At 41.7% G+C, this 12,940-nt stretch overlaps 1 protein-coding gene across 1 annotated transcript; it reads right to left on the bottom strand.

The window, feature by feature from the left end:
- Window positions 1–1,380: 1,380 nt before the first annotated feature.
- Window positions 1,381–12,485, bottom strand: fam189b (family with sequence similarity 189 member B). Its single transcript, XM_030749027.1, has 14 exons — window positions 11,548–12,485; window positions 11,392–11,448; window positions 10,876–10,983; window positions 10,634–10,747; window positions 10,392–10,499; window positions 9,224–9,384; window positions 9,002–9,101; window positions 8,465–8,537; window positions 5,883–6,180; window positions 5,428–5,777; window positions 5,305–5,346; window positions 3,631–3,806; window positions 3,387–3,527; window positions 1,381–3,297 (listed from the first exon to the last, which is right to left on the bottom strand). The coding sequence occupies exons 1-14, from the start codon at window positions 11,779–11,781 to the stop codon at window positions 3,043–3,045; spliced, it is 2,217 nt and encodes a 738-aa protein (XP_030604887.1). The 5' UTR covers window positions 11,782–12,485; the 3' UTR covers window positions 1,381–3,042.
- Between the last annotated feature and the right edge of the window lie 455 nt (window positions 12,486–12,940).

Raw genomic sequence — 12,940 nt, 5'->3', positions numbered from 1 at the left:
GTGTTGGCAAGTCTTGAGCCACCCCTCATTTCTTTGTGTTTTCTTCCAAGTAATCAGATTTACTTGTAATTTAATAAAGTGGTCTTGAGCAATAGCTCCCCAGGCTTCCTAGAAGTCTCTTGGTCTTTGGACATTGGTAGTCTTTTCACTCATCTTTTCAGTCCTTGTACCAGAATATTTTCAGATATTTTGTGTTTGTTAAGCCATGTAACACTGACCTACAAATCATTCAAGCGTAGAAATGCACCTAACTCACAGGATGAACCAGCATTCTGTCCATACATAACAGGCAACTTTAGAAAATTTAGCAATTTTAGATTCCATCCTGTTGCAAAAATGCATAATTTGTTACCATTTCTTTATTTTTATTCTACAAAATATATAAATAAATAAATTAAAAACAAAAATTCCAAAGATAACACAGTTTGACAAGCATCAAATTTTTGCACCAAAAGTTGAATTCCAAAATAGAAAATCTGGCATATCTGATGCATCTGGCCCTTCGGCTGATCCATCTAATGTTGGCCAAATAAGGGTGGCTGTCATGTGTGCCAAATTACACAAGAACTGAACAAATCAGTGGCAACAGATCTTATGCTTCAAATTGACATCAGTATGTAAGAAGGAGGTCAGGAGAGAGGTACAATAGGTACAATAGTGAGTGTCTACATCAGTAAAACATGCTGGAGATTCTGTCATGGTTTGGGGCTGCATTTCAGTCAGTGGTGTTGGGAATCTTGCCAAAATTGATGGAACTGTGAAAACAGAAAAGTTCAGTCAGACATGATCCACCATGTAACACCATCTAGAAACCTTCTGATTGGTAAAAACTTCATTTTTCAGCATGACAATGATCCCAAACACACTGCCAATGCAGGAAAAGTATACCTGGATAGAAAAACATACAGTGGAACACTATCAGTCATGGATTGGCCTTCCCAGAGCCTGGATCTCAACATTATTGAAGCAGCGTGGGATCATTGTTACAGAGGATGGAGCCAACAGGTAACCAACGTCCAAACAAGAACTTTGAATGTCCTTCAAAAATCCTGGAGAACTATTCCTGAAGACTGCTTAAAGAAATGACAAGAATGCTGCCTACGAGAGTTCAGGCTGTGCTGAAGACTGAAGGTGCTCATACCAAATATTGACTTTCAAACTCATCAGAATTGTAAAAACATGTTTTTCCCCTTATATACTGTATTTATATGCATGCTTGCACTTATTTCAATAAATCGCTGCGCTTCCCTTTTTTTTTTTTTTTTTTTAGCAAAATATAAAGAAATGAGGAGTTGCTCAAGACTTTTGCACAATACTATATTTTGTCTATCATTTATTTCATTTCATGAAATACATTGACACTGCATTTAAAATCTGGAATAGGTGTCATATTTAGATTACATTTATTGTTCAGGTTTCAAGGCTCTGTCCCGATAAGCCCGCATTACAGATATACATTTCTTTAAATAAATTACATTTTATGCAAGACAGGAGGTAGAAATACAGCTCAGTGCCTTTATAAGTGTATGCATGTGCCTGTGTGTATGTGTGTCAATTTTTAAAATTAGTTACATACATATGAGTGTATCCAAAATGTGCCTTTACTGATACGGATTCAGTATCATCACTTAGTGAGCACACCAGAAAGTCTTTCTAAAGAAAAAAAGAAATCCCATCTGATACAAATATATTATTACACTTCAAAATTCAGTACCCAGAGCTGCAAGACCCATCATAAGTTCCCTGTCACAAGAGTGTCTGGAAGATTTGTTTTTTTTTTTGTTTTTTTTTTTCATTCAACTAATCATCAGTAACTCGTAGAGTCCACAGGGACATGTGCTAACACATTTTTGTGAAGCCTGACCACAAATTCATCTGTACTTTTACTGCAAGAGACTCTTTATGTCATCAGAGCACAATTTACACCTATTTATCTTACAGGATCGAGCTGCTTTAGCCAGCGTCACATATTCAAACTCTATTAAATTCAAACTGGATACAGAGGCATGTTTGGAACCATCTGGCAGGAAACTGGGAGCGCTGCAGATCCTTGTCCTTAGAGCTAGCTATGAAAACAAATACATTTTAAATGTCTAATATCATAGGGCTTGGGTGCAAGAGGGAAAAAAGAAGCATAGTCAAAACATGCAGATAAAGACATTCTGAAGGACATGTTACTTAATTACAGACAGTCAGGAATTAATGCACAGGGTTCCTGCTGTATCGCCGGTTGTAGTAAAACATGCGCACAGGCAAATTAAATGACCGTGTCCAGGGGCCACCCACAGAGAGTGCATTTCAAAGGCTGAGCATGTGTCTGTGGCGTGCATTATTGTCAGTGTTTGGATGCTGGCTGCCTTATTTTTGAAGGCCATAGTGTAGGTGGAAAAAGTGTGATTGAATTACAAAAACACAAAATTAGCAACTCAGCAATGTGAAAGCATTTGTCCTCACGTGTTACTTTATCAGTTTAGCTTACATTGTACTCAGCTGACTATACGTGTATTGATGCATTTTGTTCAATCAATGGAAGACAAAGAGTTTTCCTTGATCACTTCACCTGAACGATCCTGTGAATGAATAGCAATGTACAAAAGGGCCAGAAGCATATTGCAAACCATTGTTTAACAGACTGAAAGTAAATGAAAGTGGGTTGAATGCTAGTCGAGTTCTGTTTCCAGTCTTGAGGACAAGATTTTTCCAGTTGATTATTGAGAGGGAGGAGGTCAACGTATGGCAGAAAAGATGTAGGTTGATCTTGGCCAATGATTGGTATGTTCTCTAAAGAGAGACTGTCAGAAATAAACATCTAGTGAGCACTGCTGTTAGTCTGTGAGGGAGCTCTAGGATGTTGTTCACATGATAGAGAGCACCACTAAATAAGGCCATTTGCACAGCTGGCTTCAAGAACTGGAAGTGAAGAAGAGATAAAGGTGGGAAGACAATATCTCAATAGGCTACTAGATAGTTTCCCCTACAATCCTGTCATCTTGTATGCCATCTATCTTCCTCCTCCACCCCTACTTCACTGTCCTCTTCTCCTCACAGTGCAGACTCTGAATAGAGAGCTCCTGATGACCCATGTGGTGCATGAGGCGTCACTAATCGACGTAGTGACACTGAAGAAGAAGAGCTTAAATCTCCACAGCTGCGCAGGTGGATCCCTTCAGGTGCCCGGGTGCTGTGGTGCCGGTTGTGTCGACTGTCACTGTGGGAATGGTGATGTCCACGGCGATGAGGATGATGGGAATGATGGTTGGGTTGTCCTCGGCTTGTGCTCCAAGGCGTCCGCAACACCTGAAGATAATTTTATCAAGTTGTGACAAAGGGCAGAAGGTTTGCTGCAAAGAGAAATTCTTGAGCTTAATCAGAACTTGTTGTCATACCTGCTCCAAGGGCAAGTGGTTGGCACCGTCAGCTCCACTCCTCCTCTTAGGCCCCTGCCCTGTGCTGCCAGCATGCTCGGATGAGGGTGCCAGGTTACGTTTGGAGCGCTGCAGGAAGCGAGCCACCAGAACCCGAGTGACCTGAAGGAAATGAAATGAGATCAGAGAATGAGCAGACTGCGGAGCCATTCAAATTCGCCAGCTTACTGCTCCTGTAACTTCCATCAGGAATTTTCTGACTTGCCTTAAGGTCTCCGAGAGAACGGTGGCAGTCTTTAGGTAAACGTACTGGCGAGGCGGGTGCGGGTTTAGAGGGGACCTGGACTCCCGTGGCTGCCAGTTTGATGCTGCCTTTCCTGGGCAGAGCAGCAACCGGAGGAACAGAATTGCGGGGCAACAGACACGCTTCAGAGGATGGACCTTTGCATAAGAAGAAAAAAGATTTTGTTACACACAGAGTTATAATGCCCTTATAGCTGATCCAGCAGCAGAGTTGCCAGCTCTGTGTGATAAAACCAGCCCAATGCCAAGTCAAAAATAACCTAAAAAAAAACAGACATGGGCACCGAACAGTGGAGACCATAACAGCAAGGTGTGTGAGTGCGTGTATGAGGTTGATGTGTTGGAGACCATGGTGCTGATCTGCAGGGGCTAAGAATAAATAAATTATTTTTCCATGCATGTATCCATCCAGCTCTCATAGGACGAAAGGCAAGGTTCACCCTGAACAAGTTGCCAGGGTCAGGGCCAATTACTTAATTTAAAATATGGATTTTTATTTACTATACTCAATTAATTTTATCCAATCAGCAGTATAAATAACTGCAACAACACTTAGTGGCTGCAGTATGAGTAGAAAAATGCCACAAGAAAACTGCAGACCTCTCCAGAGTACAGGGCAATATGTGTCAATATTTTTATTCTTGCTATATAACAGAGGCTTAAATAAAGTTTTAGGGAGAGTCTAGGACAAAATTGCAAACCAAAATTCTCTCAGCTGATAGAAAACCAAAACGGTGAAACACAACCTCACCGTGCTAAAAGTAAATACATATGAAAGGGGGAAAGTAAGGGAAACAAAAAGGCAGCTCTTCACTTACAGAGCTGCAGGTAGATATAACTGAAATTTAACAACTGAAGTATAAACATTCTGACTTGTGCTGCCTAATAAAAAAGGTGAAACACCTCCAAATACAGAAATACTGCTGCCCAGATACAAAGAAGTATAATGTATATCTACTGTAGGAAGCGCTGTTGGGCATCATAGACTCTCCCGGACTGTCCTCCTGCTCTACAAGACAGTCAAGGGCACTTAGTGTGTCTCATAGAAAAATCCACTATAACAAATTAGGCTTCCTAAAATCTTATGCCTGTGATAGTGACATTAAGGCCTGTGGTCAAGGATGATTGCATTTTTTTCATGACACACTGTAAAAATGACTTTGCCGTTGAAGCATCTATCCTTTGGGGTCTATCATTTGAAAAAAATCGTGCAGATAAGAAGCTGACGAGGTAAGTTATTGTTTCCATGGTGTGATGTAATTTATCAATGTGTAATCAGTTCACTGATAATTTAGATGTTGTGGAAAAGTTTCATAAATCACATGCACATTGATTTGTGTGTCTCCTCTGAAGCGTTAAGTTTCCAGTTGTTGCTAAGAGGGTTTGATGAATGAGGGCCATTAGCAGCAAATGAGTTGAGCTATGTCTCATCAAAACAACATAGACATGATTTCTTTTGGGATTTCTCCTTTTAATTAGACAATCTAGAGTAAAAAGTGACGGAAAGGAAGAGAGAGGTGGTGATGACTTGCAGCAAAGGTTCAGATCTTTAAATAAAGAACATTTTGCACATTGGGCTGACTGATTGAGACACTTGAACATCCGATCTTTAAGCCTCATAGGAGAGAGCTCTTACCTGTGTCTATAGATGCCTTGCTGCTTCCAGAGCCAAAGTCAACTAGAGAAATATAAGGTTAGACAGGATATGGGAACTGTAAAACTAGTTTAAGACATGTATTTATGTTGGGATCTGACTTACCTGTCTCAGTAGAGGAACCCAGGCCTGGCTCACTGAGTGACCTCACAAGGCGCAGAAAGCCTTCCCGGTCTTTTCTCACATTTTCTCCATCTCTTTCACTCTTCCCAGCCCTTCGTCGAAGATAGAGGGGTTGGCGCGGAAGGGGCTGCCCGCTAAACTGCTCACTGGCAGCAGAGGAGGATGAAGTAAGGAGAGCAGAAGAGGCTGGGATGGCTCCTTGGACTGAGGGGGTGGACGGGTGAATTTGAATCTCTGGGATGGAGGATTGATGTTTAGAGGTGCAACTCCCTATTGCTTCCAGCTGAGAACAGCTACTAGCCAGCATGGCCTGGCGCCGCAGTACTGGAGACCTGGATAGCAAAACAGGACAATGTCAAAATATCTGACATATATATCTGTGTGTGGTTACAGTTTTAACTTCTGATTCTAACCTGGCACCATGTGTTTGCACTCACCTATAGGTGGTGGTAGCTGTGCTGGGTGAAGAGCAGGAGTTTGACCGCTCTCCTCTGATGAATCGCCTGGCTCTCGGCCCTCCTGCCAGAGGACTCTCTGGTGTTTGAGATGGTGGGCCACCTAAGTTGATATACTCCCCACCGTCTCCTCCGTCTCCAGCCTCATTAGCGTTCCTGTTGCTCCTCTCCCCCTGGTTCCTCAGCCCAACCTCCATGAGGCAGGAGTCCTCAGAGGGGGAGGAATCATCGGGGATGTCCACAATCTCTGACATTAACAGAGATCCACTGTCCATGGACACTAATAAAAAAAGGTAAATATTATGAGTTTATTACAAGTTTTTATTTCATTTATAGCACAGTTTGAAAGTTTTGTGGAACTCCTTACCATATTTCAGCAATAATATTCCTGTTATACAATAATGCAAAGTTTGTACAATTCTAACTAGCTTGAAAGTCAATATTTGGTATGACTGTCATGTCTTTAAGTAGTCTTCAGGAACAGTTCTCCAGACTCCTTGAAGGACATTCAAAGCTCTTCTTTGGATGTTGGCTGCCTTGTGTTCTGTTCTCTGTTAAGATGATCCCACACTGCTTCAATAATGTTGTGGTCCAGGCTCTGAGGAGCCCGAGCTCCCCGACTTTTTCTACCCAAGTATGCTTTTACTTCATTGGCAGTGTATTTGGGATAATTGTCATGCTGAAAAATTAAGCCTTAGCCAATTGGATGCTTTCCTGATGGTACAGCAGAAAACTTTTCTGCATTCGTAATACCATCAGTTTTGACAAGATCCCTAACTCATCCCCATCTCTTAGGTCCTGTGCCAGGTCTTTGCTGGATTTTTTTTCTACTTTTTAAGCACATGACTTTCAGATACTGTTCATCTGCTGTAGATAGTCTTTTAATCCTGCCACTTCTTCTTCTGTCTTCCAGTTGTCCAGTTTTTTTTTGTTTTTTTTGGCCACAGCGGCTTTTATTGACAGTGGAGAGAGACAGGAAATGGGGGAAAGATACATACACATGCCGTGTTGCGGCATGTGTATGTTGTCGCCGGCTTCACCACTAAGCCACCCAGGCGCCCCTTTACTCAGTTTTTTTAATGACACACTACACATCATTCCAAGATATGCCAAGGCTAATAACTCTTTGGGAATCACCTTGTTGGTGCAAACATACTATTTTATATGTGTCAAACTGTTAAATAAATAAAATGTCTAAAGATACAATTTAAAATGAGTTCTTTGTTAAGTTGTCTGTTATGTGTAAACACAATACTGGTTCATCTTTAGAGTTAGGCGCCTTTTTTATGCATGAATGATTCCTAGGTCAGTGTTAATTGGGTTATCAAGGGAATAATAATAATAACTAAAGAATAAGTAAAAGAAATAATGAAATAATTCCTCTGAAGATGGTCTGATACAAGGACTGGAATGAAAATGAATGAAAAAGCAGCCAATGTCCAAACAAAGACCTCCAGAACTCTTTGCTCAAGATGACAAAATGACAACAAAGTCTGGCTCCTTAGAAGCCAAATGAGGAGTGGCACAAGACTTTTGAACAGTACTTTATGTTTAATGACTCTAGGTCTCATTTTGAAATACAGATCTGATTACTTCAGTATAGTTACTGTAAGTGAATATTGATTTTAACACACTGTCAAATCCTCGTATTTCCTTTTAGTACATTGCTGACAATTTTAAAAATACTGTCACTGACTGAAGAGGTTTTAGATTTGACAACACTTGTGTTAAATTCAAGGTATAATAAACCCTAAAATCAAATACATGTTTTTTTATTCTGGGCTGTAGTGTTTTCTAATTGATCTGTCCATCTTTTGGCTGTAGAGAGATCTGCCTTTCCATTGGATGGAACTAGATGTCACTGGGCTTATGGTGCTCAAAGTGCCAAAACACGCACTCCTACACACACACACAAACAAAATCCAAAAACCCAGCAGTAATGCCCCTTCTCAGAAATCATGGCAAAGGTAAACCAAAAAAATCGTAGGGGAGGGGATGTTATGGACATATTTCACAGCATATTTATTTAAAATAGAAGGTAAACACTGGTTTACCTAAAACACCTGTTTGCGTACCTGTACAGGTACAGAGCATGTATTAATGTGATTAGTAACACCTATATTAATCTACTATCTTGTGCCAAAATGGTTTTAATTAGAATAGGTGCATTAATGTTTGCATCTTCTTACAAGCATGAACCTCTCATCATAAGTAGACGCCGGCTTCCTTTGGCACTGTGATTGTATTTGGCAAACAGCAGTTTTGATGGATAAACATGTATATTTGCTTTGGGGGTGAAGTGCCCCTTAAGGTTTAGACCTACAGTTTTAAATTAATAATTACGTTGATTTTTAGCAGCTTTTTCTAATAAATGTTAAATCTATTAAATGTCACAAAATTTGACAAGAATGACCTGTTTTGCTAAACCAGTGACAACATCCTTTGCCTCCAAATTCTTTGGAATAATTAAAATGTCAAATCTTTAAAAAATTGCCTTTATGACAGATTTTTTTTTTATATTCCAAATGCAAATGGCTCTGTAAAAATGTGTTCTGTTAGCACACCTTCTCCACTGAAGGCAGTAGAAGTTCCTCTCTCTCCAGACAGCTCAGTGCCATGGGGGTCAAACACTGTTGCCTTGATAGTGACAAAAGACAAGGATCAGCATGGTCACTAGGTACATCACACAAACACAGGTACACTCAACAAAAAAATAAAAGCACAAACCCAAAAGGTTAAGTTAAAATGACCTATCCCTTAACATGCCCGTGCACTCCAGGGGGAATGCAACAACATCCCACAGGCCACTAGTGACAGTATGGTGATGTTTATGTGCCGCAGATGCGTGATGCCAACGGTGGACACAATTGGTACTGAGTGCTCTGAACTCTGATTGCTGACCATGCTGTGTTTGCTTTGTGATAACACATGGACTGTTGCATAAAGATCTGAAACACTGGTTGCTATTGAAGCCTGAAATGATACTGAGTGTATACACAAATTGTTGCGCTTATACATTGTTGATTGGTTATGAGGTGAAATAGAGAAACTGTTCTGTGCGTTTATATTTTTGTTGCGTGTACATGCATGCCCATACTTACTTGGCTGGCAGCTCTCTGTCCCATCACAGCTTCATAAGGAGGAGGGCAGTCAGTGGGGTAGAGGGGAACAGGGCTCTCCATGGAGCCATTATAGGTGATGCTAAATGTAGGCACAAAAATATTAATCATTTTCTTAAAATATGTAGCCGAGTCATGTAAGTGAATGGCTATTACACGTTCCAAAGAAGTGATATTGATGCATATTAAGTGCATGTTTAGTACCTCTGTGCATCTGTCTCAGAGCTGCAGGTGTACTCAGGAGGATAGTAGGGGGGTGGAGGGATGGGTGGAACAAACTCCTCAAAGTCCATGATGTTGGTCAGGAAGGCATCCTGAGGAGTGGTGCATTCTGGATTGACTGCCCGAGAGCGATGTGGGGCCAGCTGGATGGGAATAACAAGTAGGGTTTGTTTGTGTACAGTCTCTAAAACATTATCCTGAACACTCTAAAACACCTCTTTTTTTTTTTTTTGCATATTTATCACACTTACATATTTCAGAACATCAAATACATTTTAATATTAAATGAAAATTTACCCCTATCTTGATGATCCCCAAGACTTTTAGGAAAATATTCTGTGGACTGACGAGACAAAAGTTGAACTTTTTGGAAAGTTTGAGTCCTGTTACATCTGGAGTAAAACTAACTCAGCATTTCATAAAAAGAACATCATACCGACAGTCAAACATAGTGGTGGTAGTGTGATGGTCTGGGCCTGCTCTGCTGCTTCAGGACCTGGATGACTTGACTCATGGAACCATGAGTTTTGCTCTCTACCAGAAAATCCTGAAGGAGAATGTCTGACCATCCGTTTGTGCCTTGAAGCTCAAGCGAACTTGACCCGAAACACACCACCAAGTCCACCTCTGAATGGCTCAGAGAAAACAGGAGTGGCCTAGTCAAAGTCTGGATTCAAATCAGATTGAGATGCTTTGGCATGACCTTAAACAGGCCGTTCATACTTGAAAACCCTCCAATGTGGCTGAATTCAAACAATTCTACAAAGAAGAGTGGGCCAAAATTCCTCCAAAGTGATGTGAAAGACTCATTGCCAGTTATCTCAAATGCTTGATTTCAGTTCTTGCTGCCAAGGGTGGCACAACCAGTTCTTAAGTTTAGGAGGTAATTACTTTTTCGCACAGGGCCAGGTAGGTTTGGATAGCTTTTTTCCTTAATAAATGAAATCATCATTTAAAAACTGCATTTTGGGTTATCTTTGTCTAAAATGTGTTTGAAACATGTAAGTGTGACAATATGCAAAAAATAAGAAATCAGGAAGGGGGCAAATACTTCTTCACAGCAATGTATATTCAAATCTCTTAAGGCAGCAGTACAGCACATTTGCAGGGTACACATTTTAAATGTAAAATGTGCTGTGTCTGTTCTCACCAGGTGCAAGAGGTCCAGGGAGAATATGTGGATACTGCAGGTCACGGTGGACAGGGTACAAATTATGGTGGAGAGAATGCTGAGACCACATGCACTGAACAAAAGGTCCTGCAGAAAAATATGCATTCAAAAAAAAATCTACATCCTACAAGTGTTGTTTTTCAGAATTTTAGCTGTTAGTTTGTGTAATTTTTTTATGTGCAAAATGGATTTCCAGCGTGGATGAAAAATATTCTACCTACCTTCAGCTGTTTTCTGACTGAGTGGCACTCAGTATCCTGGTTGAGGATCAGCTTCTCCTCATCTATGGAGCAGGGGTCTGTGCGTGCACAGCACACACACAGACCATTTTCCACCTAAACACATTAGATCAGTGTGAAACACCAATCCACACACCAAAAGAACATACTTGCAACTATTCCTGGCACGCATGCATCTGGCATGAAAGTGGAAGACCACGCTTGCATAATGTTGTGCACTGTACCTTGCAGGTGAACATAGATTTGACCATCTGTGCATTCTGACAGGAGAGCATTGAACCGGCCAGACTGAGTATCACACACACTGCAGAAAGCAGCATAAACAGTGACACCTGTGGAGATACACAGAGATGATGTTTGAGTTAGAGTGTGGCATGCAACCAAAGACCACAGCAGGATATTTTATGGTTTAAAAAGCTTTCAACCAGAGTGAAGAACATGTTCAATGAAAGCGCCTGTTTTAGTTTCCAAATATACTAAAATCTTGTATGCCCGTAGACCCATTACTAAGCTTGCTAAGTGTTTAACTGTTTTACGTCATGATGTTATGCACAATATAAAATATTATAGTTTTTTTCATAAAGATATAGAAATGTTAAAACTGCACTTTGACACAACACCCCACTACAAAGACCCTCAAGATTATGTAACAATGCAGAGCCTGTGGTAAAGCACGTTTTGAACCTCAGCTTTTATGTCAACATGGATGAAAAAAATTAGATGTAATATACTGTGCATACCACCAGCGTCAGAGGTCTTCTCCATGAGATTATTCCAACAATCCCCGATGCCACCACCTGGAAACAGAAAGCATATACACCATGAAATACCTCCTTTAGGATATCTGCTGTTACATACTCTTAATACCATTCACTTTCAGTAGGATTTACACTTACAAAGAAACCAGCCCAGAATGGACAGGACTGCCTTACGCGAGGAGTGGTGGTGAAGGCCATGCTGGTGAAAGAGAAGGCCAGGACCATTGCTCCCAAGCCCAGGTGGCACAGCCCTAGGTAAAGAAGCAGTCGGGCCCCACCAGGCCCCCGGCCCGACATGCCCCTACGGCTGTCTGACCAACCCCGGGACCCAGAGGCCGAAGCCACGCTGCTGGAGTCTGAAGGTGAAGGCATGTTTGGCTTGTGGAGGAGGCAGGGAGAGGTTTTACGCTTACAGTGGGTTCATAAAACAAGTTGTGTGGGCAGAAGCACAGGAGAGTAGGAGAGAGAGAGAGACATAAATGCTGGCTTCAGAGCTCGACTCTGTCACAGTTATGCACCAAATTCTCCACTGGCAGGTCCTGCGCAATGTCCCATGGTGCGCATTATAGTCCAGTCAGTGAGTCCAAGAACTTTGTCAGCAGAAAGTTGAGAAATGAGCTACTACACAGTCGCAGCCACCATACTCACCTCATTTGACGTTTCAGCCTTTATACTAAGTCCACACAGTGTCTCTATCACCCCATACAGTTCACAAGCCACTGTAGCTTATAGAGTACAGTCTGCGCCATTCTCCTGCCCAGACGTTCTTTTAATAAAACACAAGCAGGTAAATTGGGCAATTCTTTTCCTTTTAAATCTTCACATTATTGCTATTATTACTCGTTTGCTTTTTGCTGCTTTCTGCTCTCCACCTTCTCTCTCCCCCCCAGCTCTCCTCTAGCCCGTGGCATTGCGGTAACCGGAGATCTGAGCAGGCCGCAAATTCTAAAGCATCCCAGAGAAAGCAGCTGATCGTTTGTAGTTTCACTCCCAGCAGACGCGGCATGTGGCGATCAGTCCGAAGGAAACAACATCCGAACATGTGCGCTCCCCTCACGCTTTCTTTCTTTAGGTCCTCATCCTGTCAAGGAAAAAAAAAAAAAAAAAAAAAAGACGGCGTGGAGATCAATGCCCTAAGATCACATCGGTTCGCTCTGGAAGCGAGACTAATTAGCTATCCCAACAGGAAACAGGAAATAAATATCTTCCATCGATTTTCAAACTGCACCAAAATAGCAGCCAGGCTGGAAGAAATATTTCCCTACAGATTTTCTATCTTTGTTAACTCCACCTCGGAGGTTTTGCGGCGGTCCACACACGCACCTAGACCCCCCTCCTCCTCCTCCTCGTCTTCCTCCTGTTCTTCCTCCGCCGCCTCTTTCCTCCCTGCAGTCACGCGGGCATCCCGTTCAGCCCGTGTGTTTGTGAATGTATGTACCCCCCGACGTTTACCTCACTGCCTTCCACCAGACGTCACACTAATACAGCAGCATAGCCTTCCCATCCCCTCATAACATAGCTACTTAAGTTT

The sequence above is a fragment of the Archocentrus centrarchus genome, chromosome 16 (assembly GCF_007364275.1).
Source record: "Archocentrus centrarchus isolate MPI-CPG fArcCen1 chromosome 16, fArcCen1, whole genome shotgun sequence".
NCBI classification, from domain to species: Eukaryota; Metazoa; Chordata; class Actinopteri; order Cichliformes; family Cichlidae; genus Archocentrus; species Archocentrus centrarchus.
The sequence above is the reverse complement of the archived record's forward strand: the minus strand, read 5'-3'. Positions and strand labels throughout refer to the sequence as shown.